At 36.0% G+C, this 25,568-nt stretch overlaps 1 protein-coding gene across 8 annotated transcripts in view; it reads right to left on the bottom strand.

The window, feature by feature from the left end:
* Positions 1-25,568, bottom strand: part of CFAP20DC (CFAP20 domain containing) — a 227,470-nt gene that overhangs the window by 86,796 nt on the left and 115,106 nt on the right. For all 8 annotated transcript variants that reach the window (XM_014868752.3, XM_070492613.1, XM_044754526.2 and 5 more), the window contains 5 exons: positions 17,312-17,476; positions 4,025-4,161; positions 3,184-3,346; positions 1,676-1,792; positions 408-530 (listed from right to left, as the gene is read on the bottom strand). In XM_014868752.3, coding sequence (XP_014724238.3) covers positions 408-530; positions 1,676-1,792; positions 3,184-3,346; positions 4,025-4,161; positions 17,312-17,476 — 705 coding nt within the window. The remainder of the gene's footprint in view (positions 1-407; positions 531-1,675; positions 1,793-3,183; positions 3,347-4,024; positions 4,162-17,311; positions 17,477-25,568) is intronic.

Here is a 25,568-nt window from a genome sequence, read left to right as displayed (position 1 = left end):
TCCCTTGCTCAAAAACAATTTGCCTTTGTAAAAGTACCACACACCTGCTATGCAAGATATGTTGACGGGTTCAACGCTCTACATTCCAACCATCTCTGTTACAAAGAGGACTGGAGAAACGCAACAAGAGATAATCTTTGGGGAGGATGACAACGTCATGTGAAAACTTCAAAGTTTTAAACTTTTATTCTGAACAGGACAACTGGTGCATTAAAAGTTGAAAATAAAAATACTCTTTCATCCATTAAAGTTTGACAGAAAATTGAGATTAAAAGGAGATTTACAAAAAAACGATAGATTTTAGCAAATGACTGCATCACGACTTTTCAAAATGACCGGGCTTGAAATGTTTAACATATTTATGTTTTATTAATTATTAACAATTACGGTATAATAAAGGTGCCAACCTGCTTGATCAGGACACTGGGGTGCCGGAGTGCTGGAGTTCAATGTCTCTGTCCTTTGTTGGGACACAGAGGTGAGGGCAGCTGCTGCTTTCTCGTCATTCCTGTTATTCCCTGGAGAACTGCCTTCATTGGAAGAAACATTTTCCACTATATTACTTCTTTTGATATTTATAAAAATTAATTTTTGAAGATTGGTATTAATAAGGCATACTTTTCTATATGATTATTGAAAAGTAAGTCAGAGGTGACAATATATATTATACGCAGTTTTTTTCTTTCTCAGTCGAATGTTTTAAGATGAACTCTGCTGCGTTTTTATAGAAGTTCACCTTAAAATCTCTTGATATTTGCATAGGGACAGTTTGCATTTAAGTTTTACAATAAGTGATAAAAGGAATTCCAAAACCCATATAATTTTTAAAGGGCTCTATATTTTTTCCTTTGGTTCCACACAAAATGAAGTGTGTTTTCTTTAAATTACAATTCTTACTGAACTTGACTCCTTTAAACCAGTTCTTTCCTTCAGCACCTTAAGAAAGTGACAACAGGCATTACTGCAGAATTAATTTTTCTATCTACTATTTTATAAAAATCACATGAAACTCAGCAAGCTGAATTTCACCCTATCCAAGAACCCTACATTTTTGAGAAATTATGCTGACAGATGTGTGCATTATACACGGTAGGCTTGATTCAGGATAGACAAATGCATGTGCATACACATCTGTACATACATGCCTCAAGTCCAAAATTGAAAGGAATAGTTATAACAGCCACCTATATTGGTGTGATGCTTTACTGGTTGCAACGACTTGAAATTTTAATCCCCATTATATATCAGATGGCAAGGAGTCCAAAGGGAGAGAGAGCCAATGTGAAAACAATCTGAAAATGGCCCAATTTAAAAAGAGGAGACAAAAATGAAATATGAAAAATTATGAGTTAAGTTCAATTTTAGTAAAGTCTTCAGGCAGGAACTTCCTCTATCAAATTTGGGCAGTTTTAAAAAAACAATAATTTAAGCCTTTGAGAGTAGAAGGAGGAAGTCTTTTATTTCTGTGGTACTGTCTATTTAATCCAGCAAATCTCCGTGAGGGCTCTAGAGCAATTCTTTTGCAGAAAATTTGATTTCCATAATCCCTGTAGAACACACATTTATATTTTAAATGAATTGGTTCATAATCCTTTGAAATTTACAACCTGCAGAGAGAGATTCCATTGCTCTGAATAATATACAGATATAAGATAGCATTGAATTAGAGCCATACCGCTGGGTGTCTCTGTCCTTTCTCTGCTGATGCTTTTTAACCGTAATCTTCTCCTGTTATTATTCTTATCTGTTGATGGTTCTTGAGGCGGATGTGGATGCATAACATGCAGATTGGCTGGTACATTTTCATATCAAAGAACAAAAAGCCAGAACAGAAAGTACTATATGGTTTGAAATAACTCAGTAAATATAATTATAGCTATAATGAGAATGTTCATGTATCATTTTGACATCATGTAAAGCTGTACCCAAAACACAATTTATTCCTTCATAGGAAATAGATGGTTATTCCTATTCCAATATTAGGATTGTATCAGGCTTTCAAAATTACTAATAGATTTTATTTATGTGATATAACTCTACAGAGAGCTACAAGTAATTTCCTTAATACAACATGCTATATTAAAAAATATAAAAAATGAAATTGACAGCCAATACAGAAGAATTATTTCTTCCCCTAAAAGAGGAAGTGTAGCTAAGTATGACTTAACGAGAGCTTAGAGAGTAGTTTCTAAAAGAATCCTGGAGAACTGAGATAAAACCTAAAGAATTCTCAAGTGTAATTTAATTCTGTGATAAGAATAATAAAAATAATAATAGCAGTAATAAATATTTACTGAATGATTAATTTCTTGACACAATATGATGTACTTGACTGATTATTCTCATTGAGTCCTCACAATGACCCTTTAAGGCAACTGTTATTTACTGCTTCTACTAGTGCCAGTAGTAATTACATCCTCATTTTACAGATGAGGAAACTGAGGCTCACAGGGTTTAAGAAACTTGAGCAAGGTCTCACAGATAGTTGTAGAGCCTGGACTGAATATCTATGTTATGTTATTCATTTCCTTCGCTCAGTTTTATACTCCATGGGAGATACAGTCTGGAATAGTGATCATTAATTTCTAAATCAGATAAAACGAACCCAAATGCCCCCCCTTTTAACTCTCACAAAAGTCAGACCAGTAAGAGTGGAAAAACTGACAGGGAGTGGTAAGCTTTGGGTTCTGGTTTCAATTCCTTGCAGTGATTACAAACTGCAAATCACTTTTTCTCTCAGTCTTGAACTCTCAATCTATAAAACGGGACAAAGTCTTCTCTTCACCAACAGGGTTGTTTTTGTATTAATGAGGGAAAACAAAGAGCACTTTACAAATGGAAGAGATTAATTAAAAAATAAAATTAAGAAAACTTAAAAAGTACATGGAGTTTCCAAAAGATAGTGATAATAGGATGCTCTATTATTTCCTCACTGGTCATCATCAAGTAAAAGCACAGAGTACCATAGCAATTTGAAATAATGGAATAAATAGAACAATAGGTTACAGAAAATTATGTATGTATGAGAATTCTAAACATATTTCAATATCCACCACTCTTTTCATATTTAAATGATACTTATCTGAACTTAAGATCTAGTCAAGAATATCACTTTGGATTTATCTTAACAAGAACATTTCTCACCATTTTCACTAGCTATCAATCCTTATGCATGATTCTTACCATGAATAGGCACAGTCTGTTTTATTTGACGAATATTTTCCTTATCTCCTTGCTCCTCAGACTCAGATACCAGCAAGGTTGACATTTCTCTACTGTTAACACAATTCTCTCTCATAGACTGTCGGCAAGATTGGTTATTTTTGGAACCAACAGATCTTATTGTCTATAAAGAAAAGAAATCAATCTGTACATTTCAAAATATAGGAGTTGCATTTATTTCCTGAAGACTCTACATAAAAGAAATAATATTTAGGCAAATAAACAGTGAGAAAAAAAAAACTAGAGGAAATGAGATGGTTAAAAATTTGGTGGAGAGGGAAATTGTGGTAGAAAATTAGAAAGAAATGGAAGGAGAAATATAATGTGAGATAAAATAGAAGACAAGCAAGTCTCTTAGACACATAAATTAAAATGTGCTTATTTGCAACACTCCATCTTTAGTACGTAGAAGTTGAACTGAAAATCACTGTGTATGTCAGAAATTCAGAGGAAATTAAAAATAAAAATATAACATTTGAGAGTCTGTTCATTGTAAGGTATCTGGTGATGATCCAACTTCTTTTTGAAGGAGACCACAAAATGTGCTCATATATATTTGCCTTTAAGTTTGTGAACATATTTAATGAAAAGAATGCTCAAAAATGTTAATTGTGTTGACATGACAAAAAGGAAACAGTTTTGAAGTCTTTGAAAATCCAGAATTTCTGTTCTAAATTTACTCACGCCTTCTGCTTTTGGCATGTGGTCCCTCTCCGTCTTTTACTCCCCCCTGCACTGGGAAAAAACTCTTCCTTTCCCATGCCACTCATGCTTAGATAAGCTGTTCAAAGCTTGCTCCTACCTCACTGGACAGCCTCATGTTATTTCTTCTGCCAGAGAGTGGAGGTGGTCCAAGAACTTTGGATCCAAAGGCGATATGACAAACATCTTGATTTTTACCGTTCCGCACACTGCCTGTTCCTCTGTTAATGAACTGATCTGTTTTGTTAAAGGAAGGTAATAATAGTCCATTAATGGGTGTAACGATAAACACCATGTTGCAATATTTCTGAAAGTACAATCCAGGTGTCGTATGATCCAAATCTTCCCCTCCCCTCACAGGGCACTTATTAAAAATGTAGACACTGGGGCCCAACATCAGATCTATCAGATCTGTAGAACCAGAGTTTGTGGGGGGGTGGGGGCCGGGCAGCAGAATTCTATACTTTTAACAAGTTCACCTGAGTGGTTCTAATGCTCACTATCATTCCAGAACCACTACAAATGTTTTTCCTCAAAAAAAAAAAGAGGAAAGAAAAGCTACTAAAAATACATCTTATTTTCTCATTAAGGAAATAATTTAAACAGAATTATTTAACTCAGTTGAACAAATATTTGATTGAGCACTCTCTTGGACATTTCCTAGAGGTCATCAGTGACACAAGCTAGATAAGACATGTTGCTTGCCCTCAAGGAGTCTGGAAGGAGGTGATAGTACAAGTAAACAGGTAACTATAACATAAGGCAGACCAGTGGAAGTGAAGAATACCTTGAATGACTGGTAAGATTTCAAGAATGAGAGGTAGGGTGGCCTAGGCAGAAGAAAGTGCCTGGATAAAGGTATGGAAGAGTGAAAGGGTAGGGTATGCTTAGGGAATAATGAAATTACCAATTTAGCTGGAATAGGTTAGGGTCACACTGAGAAAAAGCCTTAAGATGCTATAAAGCCTATTCTGAATTTGGTAGGCAACAGGAAATCCCTGAAGATTTGGGGGAGAAAGAGAACAAACTGGTATCACCTTCAGGATAAAGCAGGTGTGCTTGCCAACCCTTGTTTCCTTTTCCTTCTGGGTATACAGCTAAATTACATTTCTGAGCCTTTCCTGCAGTTATATGGGTCACGTGACTAAGTTCTGGTTAACAGAACATGAGAAGTGGAATGTGAGAAGTGTAAACCACTTTCTGGCCCCAAAAACCTCCTGCATAATCCCCTATGCTCTCTCTTCCCTTATGTCTTGACAAGATGCAGGATATCCAGGGGAGGACCTTAAGGCCCCCTGAGGAGCCACTAAATGAAAGGAGCCTGGGTCTCTGAATGACCATATGGAAGACTGCCCAAGGGACTCCTGACTAGACCAGGACTGTGGGGTTCTTTGTGACTGCAGGTAGGCTCCTCTGACTAAAATAGCAGGTGAGGGTGATGGCCCTTAACTCAAAACACTGCCCACAAGCTAGAAAGCCTTCTGCTGAGCCCCACTTACAAGACAGGACCAACTTGAACATTATGATGTTGGCCCTGAGTAAGTCCACATTTGTCCTATGGTCCTGAACATATGTGAGCCACTGGCCACTTCCTGTCTGACCTATTCCCCTGAAAAAATTCCTATAGTCAGCTAATTGGCCTCATGAGCCTCTGCTTTAGAGCTGTAATTCTCCATGTGGTAGAGTTGAAAACCACTCCTAGGCAAGAGTATGAGGACTACTGATTTTATTCTCAAACGTGGATTTTCCCAGAAACAAATAGCCACTGAGGATCCTGAAGGGCTGTATGGGAATTGGCATAGGCCTACATGGGAATTTTCAGTATCAGAATAGTAGCCTTTTTTTTACTTGCAGTCATGGCAAACATTCAGCTGTGGGCATATCTTTCTGTTCAAACATCTTACAGGGGCAACTTCCATGATGTTTTTTCATATTCTTTATCTATATGCAAGTCTCTCCCCCAATCAATTTAAGTTTCTTTGAGTAGAAAGACTATTTATTTCATACTGCATGTACCCCCATCTGCTGAGCTCAGCATGGCACATGTAGACAATGGATAAATCTCACCAAAATTGTGGACAGTATCCAAGATTTAAAAGGAGGATTTTTTTGGAGGGGATGGAGTATTTAAAAAGTCACACTGACACAATCCAGCTATAACTCCAACAAAATGAGCATATTAACTAGTTCATAGCTATTTAAAAAATTAAACTTCCTAAATACCTTGAATTTCTTAGAGGAATCTCTTGCTTAGCAGTGGATATACAGTGACTACTAAGATATACCTAAATTTGATATGATATACTCCCCTAAATCACAGAAAATTAGATGTTATTCTATATTACATAAGAGGATCTACTACAGGATTTCCTTAAAGAGTACTCTATCACCGTATTTAAATTTAAATCTATTTTTAAAATATTACAAATTTTAGTAACACTTTTTCCCCAAAACAAAGTATACTAATACTCCATTATTTAGTATCTCTTTAATTGACAAATCTCTTTAAACTTGTTAGTACAATTAACACACACATCTTTTTAAAGCCTGTTTCACTGTAATAATTCTCTGTTTATAAACATACTAACATAATTATCTCTATAAACCTGTATCATGCTATGTATCTAATATAATAGGGTCCTAATTAAAATGTACAATGAAAAATAATTTAGACCTTTAGTTTCTAAAATAAAAGATAGAAGAGACAAAGTTTCTATAATGAGGAAAATCTTAATAAAAGAAAACTACAAGCAGAAATGCATGCCTTTTGAATTCTAAATGGAACTCTTTTAAGAGCTGATATCAATGTGCATAACATAAGGTGAAAAATCAAGGTTAGATTAAAGTCATCCTCTAGGCATTTCGTTTTCTTGAGTTTGAGGAAAATGAACTTGGTGTAGGTCAGAGATGTTACCATTAATTATTTTGCTATTTTACTGAGGGGTACATGCCTTTGTAGTTAAATTATAAAACCTGAGGGTCTACTTTTAACTGTCTTTTAGAAAAATAAACATTCATTTTTGTCTCAAGATACAATGTTCTAATTATTGTAGTTATTTAAGTTTGCGGGTTTTCAAAGCTTAACCAGAAAAACCTGCTGAATTTTCAACTCTAATCATTGAGGGTCATGCTCAAGACTTACATCTATTAGCTAACAATCAAATCAGAATTAAACCTGCTACCAGAATCCAGACTTTGAATTGGGTTAATTTTTATTTTATTATAGGTGCATTGTATAAAGAATGCCAAAAATACAAAAAAGGCTGATCTAGTAGAGCAATATTATTTTAGACAAGGTACTTAACCTTTCTAAGCCTCACTTTTCCTTCATAAGATTGAGATAATCATAGTGCTTCAGTTGTGGCATTTTTGTTAGATTCTATGAAACAATGCATGTAACATGCTAAGTATTGTGCTTAGTAGGGAGTAAATGCTTAGTTAATATGTTATTAGTATCTTTCATCTGGAATAGCATTTAACGCTTTACAAAGTCCATTCGCAATCATTTGTCCCCTCATTCACTCATTCTTTCAGTAGTGACTGGGCACCTAGTCTGAGCAGCCACCACTCTAGACACCAAGTAAGACAGGGAAGGAGGTGGACACATCACTTCCTTCAAGGAGCTCACAGTCTCATGGGGTAGAGAGATATTAAAGTAAATAATTCAATAAATAACTACATGATTACAATTGTGATAAGAGCTATGAAGGAAAAGTTCAAAGGGTTATAAGTGTGTTTAATGGGGCTGGTATCTAGTCTTTGGGGTCTGGGAAATGACATTCAACTTGAGATCTAAAGGATGATGGATAACGATGATGCACGTATGATCTCTATGCAGTGTCCAATCACTTTGTGTGATATTATTTCATCTTCACAGATGAATAAACTGAGGCTCATGATATTTAGAGATCTATCCACACAAAGTAGGCAGGGGCAGAACCCAAGTGTCCCAAGGCCTCTTTGTGCCTTCTTTTCCCCATGCATAATGCTGTCCTTGGTGGGCCAGGAAGCCACCCAGGGGATTCTTCCCACAGCCACTCTTTATTTTCTGTGCAGTTTTGTGAAGCCATCTAACTAAAAACTTTTGTTTTGTTAACTGAAAAGTGGGTCTATTAATGATTATATAGATAAGTATCAGAACTTCATGAACACGGTAATTAATGTATTTGATGAAGAATAATGGGGTTTATGAGGAATCAAGTATAAAACGTAATACTGTAATATCCTTTTTCAGAGGGAATAAAGTGGGGGAGGAAGGGACAAACTGAAGTGGTTTCAATGCCAGGCAAGTAACACATATGTGACAGATACATGTAGTATGTAGGGGGAACTGTGGCTAATTTAAGAATGCATGTCTTGTGCAAAGTATCTTAATTAAAAACATTTTTTACACCAGTTGGAGGACTGTCAGTCTGTAAACCCTGGAAGCATGATGAAAAGACAAGTGGCTAGGTAAATGTCTAAAGAAGGAAAGGCCCTAGGTGATTAAAATCGGTCTTCAACTTTTGCAAATAATTAAAGCCAGTTCTTAGCCTTATCTCATTAACAAAAAGTTTAAGACGTTTTCGAAAGGCAATAAGCTAGTATTAAAAACTAAAATTAGAATCTCTCTTTTTCCTCTGAACTCAAGCAGAACCTCAGACAATGTAAAAATACCATCTCTGTGTAAAGTTAGGATATGATAACAAGATAAAAAGTAATAAAGCACAAGATATTACTTTTCTTCACAAGTTCTTAATTTATTAAAATTTGTAATTAGCCTAGTTTTTATTCTTTACTATTAATGAATAAAGAAACCTTTTTAGGGAAACAATTTTATCTCAAGAAAACTTTCCATTTTGAATAAAGAGTACAGCTTATATATAATTATAATACAGGCCTTGTAGATAATTTCCATCATTTGGGCCTGGAAATAGGACAGTTTCCTGTAACATGAGAAAGCTTTCCAGAAGATAATCCTTAAAACTAGTAGTGAGAAACTGCCTAATGGGAGTCAGTACTTAAGAATGCATCTCCAAGGGGCCGGCCCCGTGGCGCAGTGGTTAAGTGTGCACGTTCCCCTTTGGTGGCCTGGGGTTCACTGGTTCGGATCCTGGGTTCGGACATGACACTGCTTGGCAAGCCATGCTGTGGTAGGTGTCCCACATATAAAGTACAGGGAGATGGACACAGATGTTAGCTCAGGGTCAGTCTTCCTCAGCAAAAAGAGGAGGATTGGCAGCAGATGTTAGCTCAGGGCTGATCTTCCACAAAAAAAACACATAAAATACAATAAAAAAAAACCCCAAAGGCTTAATATCCATAATATATAAAGAACTCACACAACTCAACAACAAAAAAATCAAACAACCCGATCAAAAAATGGGCAGGACACATGAACAGACATTTCTCCAAAGAATATACACGGATGGCCAATAGGCACATGAAAAGATGTTCATCATTGCTGATCATCAGGGAAATGCAAATCAAAACTACACTAAGATATCACCTTACACCCATTAGAATGAGAAAAATATCTAAAACTAATAGTAACAAATGTTGGAGAGGTTGTGGAGAAAAAGGAGCCCTTATACACTGCTGGTGGGAATGCAAACTGCTGCAGCCACTATGGAAAAGGGTATGGAGCTTCCTCAAAAAATTAAAAATAGAACTACCATACGACCCAGCTATCCCACTACTGGGTATCTACCCAAAGAGCTTGAAGTCAGCAATTCCAAAAGTCCTATGCACCCCAATTGCATTATTATTTGCATTATTGCATTATCATTGCAGCATTATTTACAACAGCCAAGATGTGGAAGCAACCTAAGTACCCATCAACAGATGAATGGATAAAGAAGATGTGGTATATATATATATATATATATACACACACACACACACACACACACACACACACACACAATGGAATACTACTCACCCGTAAAAAAGAACAAAATCGTCCCATTTGCAACAACATGGATGGACCTTGAGGGAATTATGTTAAGTGAAATAAGCCAGATAGAGAAGGACAATCTCTGTATGACTCCACTCATATGAGGAATTTAAAAATGTAGACAAAGAGAACAGATTAGTGGCTACCAGGGGAAAGATGGAGTGGGGGGTGGGCACAAAGGGTAAAGGGGTGAACCTACAACACGACTGACAAACAATAATGTACAACTGAAATTTCACAAGATTGTAACCTATCATTAACTCAATAAAAAGTAAAAAAAAAAAAAAAAAGAATGCATCTCTGAAACCAGACTGCCTGGTCACATCCCAGCTCTACTACTCACTAATTACTTTATCTCTGTGAGCTTCAGTTTCCTCATCTACAAAATGGTGATTATGATGGTTTTTGCATAAAAATGTGTGTGAGAGGATTAAATGGGATAAACTATGTGTGATGGTTAATTTTATCCATCAACTTGCCTGGGCCACAGGGTGCCCAGATTAAACATTATTATTAACATTTGAATTGGTAGACTGAGTAAAGCAGATCACCCTTCCCAATGTAGGTGGGCATCATCCAACCCAGTGAGGGTCTGAACAGAACAAAAAGGTGGAGGAAGGGAGAATTTGAGCTCTCCCTGCTTGACTCCTTGTCCTGGGACACTGGTCTTCCGCTGCCCTCAGACTTGAACTTTTACCATCAGCTCTCCTGATTCTCAGCCCTTTGGATTTGGACAAGAACTCTATCATTGGTCCTCCTGGCTCTCCAGCTTGCTGACTGCAGATCCTGGGACTTCTCAGTCTCCATAATTGCAAGAGCCAATTCCTTATAATAAGTCTCTCTCTCTCTCCATATATACTTATATAAACCTATATATACATATTTATATATATACTGCATAGGGGTATGTGTGTGTGTATACATATATATGTTCTTCTCTGGAGAATCCTAATACACTATGTAAGGGTTTAGTGCTTAGAATACAGTAAAAACTCTCTAAATGTTAGTTATCATGATGATGATGATGATTTGTTGCTTCATATACTTACCTGCTCAAACTATTTAGCTAGTATTTCATTCACTCATTCAATCACTTAATCAACAAATATTTACTGAGTTCCTGATAAATGTTAAGCTGGCTTCTAGGCATACAACAATAAACAGGACCCCTGCAGTTTTGAAGCTCACATTCCAGTGTGGGAGACAGCAATAAGCAAACATTTAAGTCAACAAGAAAATATCAGGAAATGATAAGCGCTGTGATGAAAACAAAAACAGAGTGAGGTTACAGAGAGCGTGTCTTGAGGGTTACTGGAGATCACTGATGATTATAGCCCCATGTTCACCACTAGTGAAAACGTATGTGGGCATAATTCAGACTGATATATTATAGATTATCATATATGTATTTCCCTATTATACCATAAACCAACAAGTTTAATATTTACCTATACACTTAAAAATTTTATTTTGCCAATAATTTTAGATTTTCTTCCCATTATATATTTTAAATTCAAATATTGACATTAAAGAGAGAAATATATTTTAATTTTATAGCAATTCTTTGATTTTTCCCAAAGACAGAAAGGTATACAGAAGAAACTAGAAACATCTCATAACTGCTCTAAGATAACACATCTGTTGACATAATAAATCATGAATATATTTAGAAGACTAAAATTCTCTAATAGAGGAAGATATGATAGGCAAAGTAAAAGTCTTATCTTCCTGTCCCTGTCTCTACTAGTCCCTGTTCCTAAAGGTAATTATTAAGTTTCTTGTGTTTCCTTAAAAAAAAAAGTATGCATACATCAGCATCCCTAGGTAACTACCTTTTTTTATTTACATCAAGGAGCTCATATGGAAACAGTATTCTAAGCATCCATTTTTCACTTGACTGACATAGCTTTGAGACCTTTCTAGACCATCAGAGGCAGATCAGGTGATCCGTACAGCTGCAGACCCAGGATCTGATTGTGTGGATATGTCATCAATTCCCTATTATGCACAAGTAGTTTGTCTCTAGGTTTTTGTTATTATAATCAAGGCTTGGAAAAGCAAAGGTTGGAATGAGTCGATCCTGGAAAAAAAGCATAATTATCTAACTGATTAAACATTTTTCATATTTAAAATTATGTTTTATATCTTAAACTTTTTTCAATATTTGGCAGAAATATCACAGAAAAATTAAAACTCACTTTATAAAGGATTTCTGCCATCTTTGCTGTAACACATTTCAGAGATACTGATCAATATCCATATCAAATTCCTTTCACATTTAAAAAAATTCTTAAGGAAGGAATGTGATGTTGTGTCAATTTTTACTAAAGATGGGGAAAGAAGATACATAATCCAAATGTAGGAGAGATAGCTGAGTTTACTTTGAATTATTATCAGACACTGGAACCAGAAATTATGGCATCTCTCTCTCTTTTTTTTTTCTGGCGAGGAAGATTGGCCTTGAGCTAACATCTGTAGCCAATCTTCCTCGTTTTGCTTGAGGAAGAGTGGCCCTGAGCTAACATCTGTGCCAATCTTCCACTATTTTGTGCATGGGATGCCGCCACAGCAAGGCCTAATGAGTGGTGTGTAAGTCTGTGCCTGGGATACGAACCCATGAACCCTGGGCTGCTGAAGCGCAGCATGAAAACTTAACCACTACGCCACTGGGCTGGTCCCCAGCTGTGGTATCTCTTTAACAAGCAATCTTAAGGCAAGGCTTATCAAAAGTCTGAGTCTGGAAAAGAAGAAATTAAAGAGTGTCCTGTTTTTTCCTGAAATCAGAATCTAACTCCTTTTTCTTTTAGGTTCTACTTTATGGTAGATTTTCTTGCTTGGTTTGGATTTTGCCTTTGTAATGTGTAACCCAAAGGAGAAATTCTAGTAAGGATCTCACCAATGCCAATTACAGTAGGATGATTATTTCAGGATTTTGCTAGATGCATTAATTTACCTGTTTGCAACTGTGCCAGGAGACAGGGATGTCAGTTTCTTCTTATTTAAAAAGGAGTAAAAATCCACTAAGACTGTTGCTGGGGACAGCAGAACACTTGGGGAAACTGCTTCCTAATTTTTAAGTAAATCACTCGTTTAGATTTGTGCTGAGTGGACCACTGCATCTTGTCATTAGTAGCTGAATGCTCAACCTCAATAACCAGACCTGATTCTCCGGTTCAATTAAACTGAGGTCCCATTAATGAAAATAAGATCATCAGATCCTACAGTTCTCTGCAGACCAACAGTCATTAGCTAATGTTCACTGGGAATTCACAAAGTGAACAGTGCACAAAAGTGAACAGACTGAATGTGTGGGAACACTGGCTCTTGGGAAACACAATTATTTTATTAATTTCATTAAATGCTGTTGATCATGTTACATGATATTCAATAAAATGCACTCTGAAACAATCAGAAGTTTCAAGGTTTCCTTTTTCACATAGGTGAACACACTAGAAAGCATCCATAGGAAGCAGCTACTTCTTTCTGCAGCAGCTTCACTGAGATCTCTCAATATGTACATTTATAACAAAATATCACAATTTACATGAGTACTGTACAGCCAACTACAAAAGCGCACAGTCATTTTCTCACGCAATTCAAGTCTCATCATGGGGAGTCCACTTTTTAGAAAGACACAGAAAGAAATAGTTCAAATGAGGAAATATCTCCTGGCTTTTCCATGATTAAAAAGTCTGTCCTGGGGGGCTGGCCCCGTGGCCGAGTGGTTAAGTTCGCGCGCTCCGCTGCAGGCGGCCCAGTGTTTCGTTGGTTCAAATCCTGGGCGCGGACATGGCACTGCTCATCAGACCACGCTGAGGCAGCGTCCCACATGCCACAACTAGAAGAACCCACAACGAAGAATACACAACTATGTACCGGGGGGCTTTGGGGAGAAAATGGAAAAAATAAAAAAATCTTTAAAAAAAAAAAAAAAAAAGTCTGTCCTAGGCCACTACTCATTAGCTACGCCTTTCAAATAAAGTGTCTTACACAAAGAACAATAATTAGCATTATAGTCATTCGTAGTAAGTTTCAAAGCCCACAAATGTCAAAATTAGCAACTGAAAAGTATTTGTAGAAAGAGAAACACAAAATTCAATGTATTTCATGCAATCTTTGCTCCCACACATGTGCAATGAGATTTACTTAAGAGGAACAATCATAAATACTGTGGTTACAAATGAATATAAATATAACTGGATTTCACAGGGAAGAAGAAACACACTATTAGATGGTGATTATTAATTTTCTGTATATATGACTCAAGTTGACTATTATGTATTGACACTCCACTTATGGAATCTGCAAAATATATACTAATATCCTCTTATATAACTTGGGATCAAATATGGCCTATGAAAAAGTTTCTGCTTAATTATAGTATTGAATTAATAATGCAATTAATATTTATTCAAATTCCTCTTTAATCTCAGGCATTATAAGTGTCCTTGAACTTTAAATACAAGAAGACACTTAAAATATCTAGGTATAGACTTGCATTTTCACTCACAGACATAATTAATTCTTAAAACATTAAGCCAGAGAGATAGGAGAAAAAAGAGCATTTATAATTGCAAAGAGTTATCTGATAGGCTTTACAGCTTAGTCATTTCTTTTACTGAAATCTATCATAGCCTATTAGATACAGATACAGTCTTTGGTTATTGAAAACACTCTTAATCATTTCATTCTGTGGCAAATCTTCCATTAAGACTGAATTGTGACCTGAGGTGTTTACGGTGGCTGGGTAGTGAGATCTTTTTCATCCTTTTACGTATTTTCTAAAAGTTCTTTAATGAACATAGATTGTATATATTCTCTCTCTCTCTGTCTAATGATAGTGTATATAATAAATACACAAATTTCCATTTGTTCCCTCATTGCTATCAAAAAGTCCTTCCTAAAGTTGACAATTGTGGAAGCAGATGACGGGAGATGGGGGCTCAATCTACATTCTCTCTACTGTTCTCTAAATTTGAAAATTTCATAATAAAGGGTTTAAAAATGTAGTGACTATTTACACATAGCCCTCTGCCAAGGTTTATACTGAAAAAATTACAAAATAGATCCTAATTCTCTAGGAATATACAATTTAGGACATGTCATGGGGATTGATACGTAGAAAATACACCCAGAATAAATGAAGAGAAGACAAATGTAGAGAGTAAAACTGAGTCCACTTTTGCAACTCCTTCATTTCATCATGGTTATCTCCTTTCTCCTGTTTCTACTTTGACCTCTCTCCAACTCTGACCACTCTTTCTTCCCCATGTGTTATCTGAGAATCAACAAGTCCTGCCAGTTTTCCCCTGCAGTTTCTCTCAGGGTCATCACTTTCCACTTTCACAGCCACTTGTCATTTTATGCCTAAACTGCTGCAGACATCTGAGTTAGAATCTTTAATCTCTAGTCTCACTTGACTTAAAAATTCATCTTGAATCCTGATGTCAAATACAACTTCTTAAAAAAGCAGTTATCTTTCCTCTACTTGAGGAACATGAGGCATACTCTTCCCATATCATTCCAACACAGCCATTCTGCCTACTCAGGCCATTCCTCTTATTAAACCCTCAGTAAACTCATCCATGCATTACATGGGTCCTTGTCTTTGCTCAGGCTTCTGCACCATCTTCCATAAAGCTTATATTTATTATAAATACTTATACAAGTATTTATTGAATACTTTCAAGATCTACTCCTTCCTCCATCAGTGCCCTGCATTTCCTCTTCCTCTGAATTACTTCAGTATTTATGAGTATCATCTGAACCACCTGACCTTTGTGGGGATACGTCATTCAGTGGTTCTCAACGTTGGCCGCTCATTAGAATTGCTGGAGGGGTTAAAAAAAAAGTCCATCCCAGGCCAATTAAATCAGAAGTGAAGCAAAGCCATTAAAAAAAAATTTTTTTTAATGTCAGTTATTTTTAAAATGTCCCAGGTGATTCTAACATACCAGAGGTTGAGAACCACACATCTAAATAATATTAGGTTTCTTCATTTGTAAGTACTATTCATTCATTTGGTCAATAACTATGGCTGTCTATTACAGAGGTAGAAAACTGGCAGCCCTGGCATGCTTTATTTGGCCCATAGAGAGTATTCTCAAACAATTTCAGACTTCAGACAGTATTTTAAAATTGGGAGATTTATCATAAACATTGGGATATCCATCTTCTCTTGAAAAAATGGAAGATCTGCTGAGACTGGGCTTGCTTTCTTGCAAGGTAACACTGGCTAGAACTAAACTGCAGTTACCCCTTCTAGACTGAGAAGGAGCTTCTAGTCTTCTGCAATCCTCACCACTTCCTACAGCTCCCTCACAGGGGCTGAGTGTTAATTGCCATTTATTATATTATTTGCATAGTTGTTAATGTTACTGTTTTAACAGTAGAGAGCAATTTCTCTGAAGCACTATCTCATTCCTCTCCCCTAACTGTATCCTCCACTTCTAATAAGACTCACTGGTGAAATCAAAAATGTTTCTGTGTCTCAAATTTCCAGGCATCCAAGCTACTTTACTCATTTGTTGTCTGAGTGGCCTCTGTAGTAATTTGAATCTGCAGCCCTTGGCCTGGTATATGTGGTACTGTTAGATGCTAGGGATGCAAAAGAATGAGGTACAGTGCCCTTTTTGGAGGAAGTCACACTTCACTGGGGAATGCAGGTACATTAAAAAGTATCAAAAAAAAAGAGGGGGAAAAAGTCATAGAAAGAGGAGAGCAACGCTTCTTAGAATTAGGAAACGCTGCATAGAAGAGGTGGCCTTTGAGCTGGATCTAGAAAGATGAACTGGGAGTTTTTCCAGGCAGAAAGGCAAGGAAGCCATTTTAGGTGAACAAAACAATAATCCCAAAATATGAATATGCGAAAGTCCACAGAGCGGTCAGAAAATCACACAGAGGAAAGAGAAAGCTGTCTGGGGATGAAACTGTGGAGCAGGTTTGCGATAGGGGAGGTGTGCTTTGTTTGCGTTCCCAAGGGTTTTTTCATTTTGTCTTTCAAGATAGTGGGAAAGGCACTAAAAGTCAAAGAGTGACATGATCACATTTCTATTGTATTATCAGAAAGATAATTCTGACAGCAATGTGGAGATTCACTGGGGGGCTAAGATGAGTGATGGTGGGGAGCTGAACAATGGAAGTAGCAATAGGATAGAGGAGAAGACAGATTTGAGAGATGTTTAGGAGGTATAATTGGCAGGGCTTGGAAGCATATAGGAAAAGAAGAAAAATAATCAAAGATGTTTTGATTTATCATGTAAAAATCCAGAAAATATTTTAGTTGCTAAAGAGAAATTTAAAATAATGATTTATTGCTGACATGAGCAGACGTTAAAGTGACTTAACATTTAACCTCCAGCTATAAAGCACCATTGCAAGGTTGCTGTTTTGTTTTCCTTTCTTTGGCCTTACAAATAACTATTTTTATAATTTAGGTGCCTGAGTGCATACCTGACTCTGCTGAACGTAGAGGATGACCTCCAAATTTGATTTCTGTTTGGCGGAGTTTAGTCATGTTTAGCAGCTGTGTGACTTGTGGAACATCTGTCGTTAGTTGGCAGCTTCGTGGAATAATGTCTGTAGGTTCATCTGTTGGAAGGGGAACATCATATCCAGCTGGAAATAAAGAGAAATATTCATTCCCAGAATATAAGCCATTTCTGCCAAATGGACATATCTTATGAATGGAACCAATTAAAGTAAAACATTTGAGAGTATGAGTTTAGATGAGTTACTTAACCTTACAGCCTTGGTTTTCTCATCTGCAAAATGAGCATGATAATTTTAATGCTTACTTTCTTGGACTATAGAAAAGATTAAATGAAATAAATTTAGAACATATGGAGCAGGTTCAGAGACTTGTGCAAAAAATGGAGAGCATTCACTGAAATACTTTAGTTTTCCAATACTAGATTGTGACTCAAGAGAACTGTTTAGGTATGCTCCCATGAAGATTTCTGGGATACACTGGCTCATTTATATGACATCAATAAAAATAATAACATTATTAAATGAGCACCTAGACCCTTTATATGAGTAAATTAATTTTTTAACTTTTTATTTAGAAATGATTTTAGACTCATAGAAAAGTTACAAAAATACTACAGAGTTCCCATATACCCTTCATCCAGCTTCCTCTAATGTTAAGATATTACCTTAGAATACTTTCAAATAAAAAATAGTTTATTATAATTAAAATAGTATTTTGATTATTATAATGTGTATTTGTGAGATTTGATATCATTCATATATATTTATATAAATAAATTTTCATTTTAGTAAATTTTCTGTTCATTTCTTAACTTATTTTACTATTAGAACATTTTTTCCTATTTATTTGTTGACCTCTTTCATGGCAAAGATATTAAGCCTTGTCATATGTAGCAAGTAGGAATTAAACTGGTATTAGCATTCCGAAAAGCAATTTTACTATATGTATCAAAAGCCTTAAAAATGTACATGTCATTTTACTCAGTAATTTCACCTTATGAATCTATTCTAAAGTAAAAAAAATTAGAAGCTTTGACAAAAGTCTATGTGAATAGGTGTTTATAACTTCTGAAAAATAAACAACTTGAATTTCCTGTAAAGAGTCACAAGAAATTGCATTTATGAAGATGGCTTAATGATATGGGAAAGACTCAAGACGAGAAGTTAGATGAAAATAATATATATACAAAACTCTATCTCAATTGTAGAAAATCAATAAATAAAATGTATGAATGGCAAAAAGACTAGAAGGAAATATACTAAAAAGTAAAATAACTTTCAATGGTTAGCTTAAGCATAGGTTTTATTTTCTTCTTCATAAAAATGTTCATATATGTTTAATTTTTATGAGTAAAATTTCTAATTTTAGAATCTAGTGGAAAAAATTTGTGTGTGTGTATGTGAATATGAGTAGTAAGAAAAATTCAACCAATCATCCCTCAAAAAACATTCTACGTTAAACTCTAACTACATTTATAAAGGCAAATCATTTTAGGTTTATATGCACCTAAGTCATAGCAGTTTCCTAATTAGATCCTAACGTCCTACTCTTGAAAAGGAAAATGAATCATTTAACTAAAAACTTAAACACTCATCAGCAGTGTAATGGTTTCTAAGTGTCCTAATGTTCTAGTCAATTAAAAATGCACTAGATTTACACATCTTAGTGTTCAGGTGTTCTTTGACTGTCACTGACATTTAGAAAATAAAGTAATTGAGAAAATAAACTCTCAAAATAGAAAACATTTGGAAAAATAAATAAACTAATTCCAGATATATATTTGACATATCATTTCAAACTCCCCTGAGGTAGAAAAAGATAATTTCCACACCAATGCCAACATTGATAAACTAAAATTTTACATTAAAAGAGGAAGAGAATTCTGTAGACTAAGATGACCCTGAAATAAAATGCTGAATCCTATAAAGAGAATTCTGAATCCTATAAGGAGAAATCATGGAAACTTTAGCTTATAGGGCTTGTGTGGATGGTACAGGGTACAATGTCAATACAAAGTTTGAAATGTACCTGAAACAAAACCTGAGTTTCCAACTAACAAGGGACAGACAGCAAATCCCTGGTAACCAAAAATCCATAAGTTTTTATGGAAGACAGAACAAGGCAGAGACTATTACAAAAGTCCAATCTGAATATTATGGGAACTTGGCTGACATGCAAATCAGATTTCACTTTAAAAGGCTCAAATCCCCTCTGCGTCATCTCCTCTTTCTATACACCTACTCTCCCTTTGCATCCAGACCTGGATCACTACTTATTGGATTATTCATTGAGGGAAAATGTGGGCAGTATAAAACCTACAATAAACAGAGAAATCAAAGAAAAAACTACTGGTTTATTTTTTTTTTTTAAATAAAGACTAATCGTGAAGTCCATTTAGCAACTACAGACTCCAAACTTTCTCTGAGGCTTTGTGAGGAATACATGGGAAGGGGGTTTAGTCTCACTTTTGTGAAACCAATCTATGAAGGAGCTTTACATTCTGGTAGCTGCATGTTCTGGTAGAACTCAATGGAACTTAACTCATCTCCCCACCACCCACCTCACCACTAACCAGCCCCCTTCTCCAAGGCCAATTACTAGGTCATTTTATTTTTTAGCATCTACAGCTTAATTTAAAAATAAGAATTCTCAAAATAGCATAGATCTACTATACAAACTAAACAGTGCCAAACTGTAAGTACATAGAGGGCATGGTCTGTCTTCATTAGTTTACTCATTTTACTGTTCAGCAAATAATTACTGAGTTTCTACTATGTGCCAGGCACTCATCGAGTGGCTTGGAAGTGGTGAGCCGGAGTGACTCTATCCTGGCCTTTTTGAAGCTTACACCTAGTAGAGAATATGAACAAATTATATCACAAATAGTTCTTTATAATTTTGCTAAACGCTTGGAAGGAAAAGTCCAAGGTGTTATGAAAGAGGTAATAGGGGAATCTAACAGCACAGGCTATCACGGAAAGTCTTCTCTGATAAAGAGACATTTAAGTTGAGGATAATTGGAAAGTGGCCTGGTGACACAGGATGGGAGTAATCATTCAGGTGGAGGGAACAGAGCGTTTGAAGACTCTGAAGGCAGAAGGACTCTGGTACATTCTAGGAACTGAAAGAAAGACAGCTCTGCCAAAGGGTTGCTAGCATGGGGAGAGAATGGTGGGAGAATCCCAATGATCTATTTAGTATAGCACCTGGTTCAAAGGGGATGCTCAATAAATGGTCATAGATAGAAGTCCTTTAATAAAAGCCCCATTTAGACTAAACGCAGCTGCCAAGTCTTCCATTTTTCCTCCATGGTTGTTCTTTGTTTAGCTGTATCCTGAAAAGTACTCCACGCACATTTTATTTGGATATCACATCTTTCTCCCCAGATGGCCAATAACAAATCAAGCTGGCAATCAAGATACTAAGGGACAGGGCCTGTCTGCATTGTTCTTTCAGACAAGTTCTATCTTCTGGAAGGAACTGTGTATGGAAACATACAGCAGACTGCTTGTTTAACGTCTGAAAAATGACACAGTCAAATTTAAACTGCTAACAGATCTGAAAGAACATAATGTTGGCTGGAATGGTCAGCTTAGATGGTGAAATGGTACAATGAAGGAGAAGGCTTTGAGAAAGCTGACAGATTTGCTCATGTAGCATCCAAACACAATCACATGGTGGGTTTTTGATGTCTTTGCTCCCAGCGTGAGTTAGTGTATTATTACAATGTTTGAGTGACTTTGTAGCCCTGTTTGCCTTTCTTTTGCCATAAAGCCATCATAACATGAACCACTCTGTAGGTGTTTAATACCTTTGATGAAGATCTTAACTAGCTTTAAATATTGTCATCAATTTTAATACATATACAAAAATCATTAAAAATCATCATCCCCATTTTATTGTGGGGAAATGCCTTGTAAAATAGTGAGATTTATGTATCTGTTTTGGTTTATGGTTTCTCCTAAGTCATATAGTTTAAATAAGTACTGATTTTATAATAGTTCACTTGTCCCAGACTCAACTACACTCATCTTATTTATCAGAGAGTAGCCTGCAGTGCCAAGCACAGTGTCTTATTTATATTAAATCTCACCTCTCTGAAACACCAGTGAGAGCCAAGCAGAAAACACAAAAGTCTCTAACTGCCAGAATATTTGTCTTAGTCTGTTTGGGCTCCTATAACAGAATACTATGGACTGGGTGGCTTACAAACAATGGAAATTTGTTTCTCACAGTTCTGGACACTGAGAAGTCCAAGATCAAGGCACCAGCAGATTTTGGCGTCTGGTAAGGCCCCTATTCCCAGTTCACGGAGTTCATGGACGGCCATCTTCTTGCTATAATCTCACACAGAGAAAGGAAGGGGCAGGGGACCTCTCTGGGGTCTCTTTTATAAGTGCACTAATCCTATTCATGAGGGTTCTGCCCTCATGACCTAATCACCTCCCAAAGGCCCCACCTCCAAGTACCATCACATTAGGGATTAGGTTTCAACATATGAATTTTAGGGGGACACAAACATTTAATCTATAACAATATTGCTACAAAACCGGTTCCTTTTTTGTTTGTTCATTCATTCACTCACCATATAATTATCAGATTTTCTCTGGGCCTGGCATAGATTCAAGCCCCTGCTTTAAGGAGTTTACTGTGTAATGCAGAAAGATTTTAAGAAGCAATATATTTTAGTGGTTAAAAGCACAGGCTGTGGAAAAAGGTGTCCTGGGTTCACATCTGCCTCCACCACTTAACAGCTGTGTGACTTTGGCATAGTAACTTACCTTCATGTACCCTGCTCCCCTTATCTGTAAAACATGGATATTAACATAGCACTTACCTCACAGGGTTATTGTGACAACCGAAGGAGTTAGTGTATGCAAGGGGCTAAGAATAGTGCCTGGTACATAGAAAGTGCTACATAAGTACTTATTGCTAAAAATAAACAAATACCTACATAAATTATTTCATTACAATGGTGACAAAACCACCACATCTTAGTATGTGATTTTTATTACAAAAGGTTTTGATGTTTAAAGCCTGGACTACACCAAAAACATGGCTATCCTGAATGCATCTTCCCCTTGGAGCCTTCTTTAAAAAAATAATTTATTGAGGAGAAATTCACATGAACATAATTAAGCATTTTAAAGTCAACAATTCAGGGGTGTTTACTACATTCACAATGTTGAGCAACCACCACCTTTACCTAGTTCTAAAACGTTTCCATCACTGCAAAGTTAAAATCCCTTACCCATTAACCAGTTTCTCCACGTTCCCTCTGGCCTCCAGTCCCTGGCAGTCACAAATATACATTCTGTCTCTATGGACTTATCTATTCTGGATATTTCATATAAACGGAATCATACAACACATGACCTTTTGTGTCTGTGTGAATAGTACATACCACATTTTGTTAATCCATTCATCCAGTGACGAACATGTAGGCTATTTCCACATTTTGGCTTTTGTAAATAATACTGCTAAGAACACACACACGTATCTGTTTTCCATTTTTGGGGCTATATACCTAGGAGTGGAATTGCAGGGTCACATGGCATTCTGTTTAACTTTTTTAGGAACTGTCAAAACCTTTTCCGCAGTAGGTCAAACATTTTGCATTCCCATCAGCAATGCACAAATGTTGCAATTTCTCTACATACTTGTTAAGACTTATTTTCCATTAAAAAAAATTATAGCCATCTTAGTGGGTGTGAAGTGGTATCTCATTGTGGTTTTAATCGTTGAGCATCTTTTCTTGTGTTTGTCTGCCATTTGTATATCTTGGAGAAATGTCTATTTAAGTCCTTTGACTATTTTTTAACTGGGTTGTCTTTTTGTTGTGGAGTTGTAAGAGTCCCTTATATATTCTAGATGCTAGGATATGTCAGAATATTCTATATATATACTCTCTCAAGAACCAGAATATATATCCTATCAGATATATGATTTACAAATATTTTCTCCTATTTTGTAAGCTGTCTTTCCACTTTCTTAATAGTGTCCTTTGATACACATAAGTTTTTAATTTTGATGAAGTCTAATTTATCTATTTTTAAAATTTTGTTGCTGTGCTTTTGGTGTCATATCTAAGAACCCATTTACAAATCCAAGGTCATGAAGGTTTATCTCTATTTTCTTTCCTAAGAGTTGCATTTTTTTAGCTCTTATATTTAGGTCCTGATCCATTTTGAGTTAATTTTTGTATATGGTGTGAGGTAGGGGTCCACCTCATTCTTTTGTATGTGGATATCCAGTTGTCCCAGAACCATTTGTTGAAGAGACTATTCTCTCCCTATTCAATGTTCTTGGCAGCCTTGTCAAAATCAGATGTATAGGTTCCCTCCTGGACTCAATTCTATTCCATTGGTCTATATATGTCTGTCCTAACAGCAAACTTTTTTGATTACTGTAACTTTGAAGTTAGTTTTGAAATCCGGAAGTGCAAATCCTCCAACTTTGTTCTTCTTTTTCAAGACTGTTTTTGACTTTTCAGATCCCCTTGTAATTTCATATGAATTTAAGGATTGGCTTTTCCAGTTTTGCAAAAAATGTCCCTTGGAATTTTGGAGAGATTGCATTGAATCTCTAGATTTCTATGGGTAATGCTGACATCTTAACAATATCAAGTCTTCCAATCCATGAATGCAAGATGTCTTTCCACTTATTTATGTCTTCTTTAATTTCGTTTAGCAATGTTTTATAGTTTTCAGTGTACAAGTCTTTCACCTCCTTGGTTAAAGTTATTCCTAAGAATTTAATTATTTGGATGCTACTGTAAATGGAATTGTTTTCCTCAGAGATTTTGAGATATGAAGTTATAAATAATATTTTATAACATTTAATTATAAAATCTAATAGATATTTTAATCAGAATAACTCTGAGTCTTGATATACAGATATTCATGACCCATTTTTGCGGGATCTACTATTGGCTGCTGGGTACCTCTGTAAACGCCAAGATCTTATTCCCTTTCTTGCCCCCTTTCTTTATTAGGCAAGGGCATTTTGAGTTCAACTACACTCCAGGAAGGAGTAGGAATGCAGCCTTAAATTGACAAGATTTGGGTACAGTGTACACTCATCTGACCTGGAGACAGAGAGGCGGGAAGACACTCAACAATGTTAATTATTAAAAACACTAAACCTTTCCGGTTACTGAGGAAGGTAAACTTGTGTATTGTTGAGGAAAGAACAGTTGGAGGCCTGGCCTTGAGTTCCACCTTCTGTGGCCTCAGCACAAGATGCCTCATTTCCATGGGCCTTGTTTTCTTCATCTGTATAATTAAGACATTGGATTAGATGACCTCTAAGGCCCTTCCTGAACGATGAGTCTATTAAGGCAAGACGTCAGTATTTTTAGTTTTTTTGCGTTGCCTTCGAAGGGATAATTTTCTTCACATTGCTTGTCATCCAATAAAGGTTTATTGAATAGTGACAGTGAATGAATGAATAATTGAACAATTAGCCAACCCTTACTACATTAACTCATCAAACATTTATGACAGGTTACTGGTTCCAGCTCATATGCTAGAGACAAAAATGTGGAGACCTGGTCTATGCCCTCAAGGGGCTCTCAGTCTGAAATCATATTTTTAATTCTTCTTTTCTTCTTCCATTTCTAAATGCAGAACACATACTCTCTAGTCCTGACATTTTAGAAAGAACACTGAACTGGGGAGTCAGGAGATCTGTAAAATCCTCATTGACATAGCATAAGTCCACACTTGGATTACCACTTGCTCTTTCCTCTCTTTTCTTCTCTGTCTTTCTCTTACCTAACTACCTACACATATATTGTTTTTTTTTAAATGCAGAATACTACAAGTTAATCAATAATTCAGTCATGCAAATGCCTAAAAATGCCAGCCCACGTCCGCTTGAGAATCATAAAAGTAATAAACTAAATTGAATCAGCATGCTTTACTACTTGTCCAGCATAAGTCATTCCTCTGAGCAAGTGAAAAACTGGTTAATTGCTTCTCTTAAGGCTCCAATAATTCACTTTCTATTATATCCCACTGTGTAACAGAGAACAGCCAGGGAATTAGGCAAAATTTCCCAGCTTGGTGATTTTAAGAGGTTCTAGAGTGAAATGGCAGCAGTTTAAATAAGCCAAGAACAACAAAGAACTGAACTTGAGTAAGCATTTAATACAATGTTTTAAAAATTGAATCCAAGAATGGAATGTAAGAAACAGGTAAAAAAGTTTCTTATGAT

Source organism: Equus asinus, chromosome 21 (assembly GCF_041296235.1).
Source record: "Equus asinus isolate D_3611 breed Donkey chromosome 21, EquAss-T2T_v2, whole genome shotgun sequence".
Taxonomy (NCBI): domain Eukaryota; kingdom Metazoa; phylum Chordata; class Mammalia; order Perissodactyla; family Equidae; genus Equus; species Equus asinus.
Note: the sequence above shows the minus strand (reverse complement) of the source record. Positions and strands in the feature narration are given on the sequence as shown.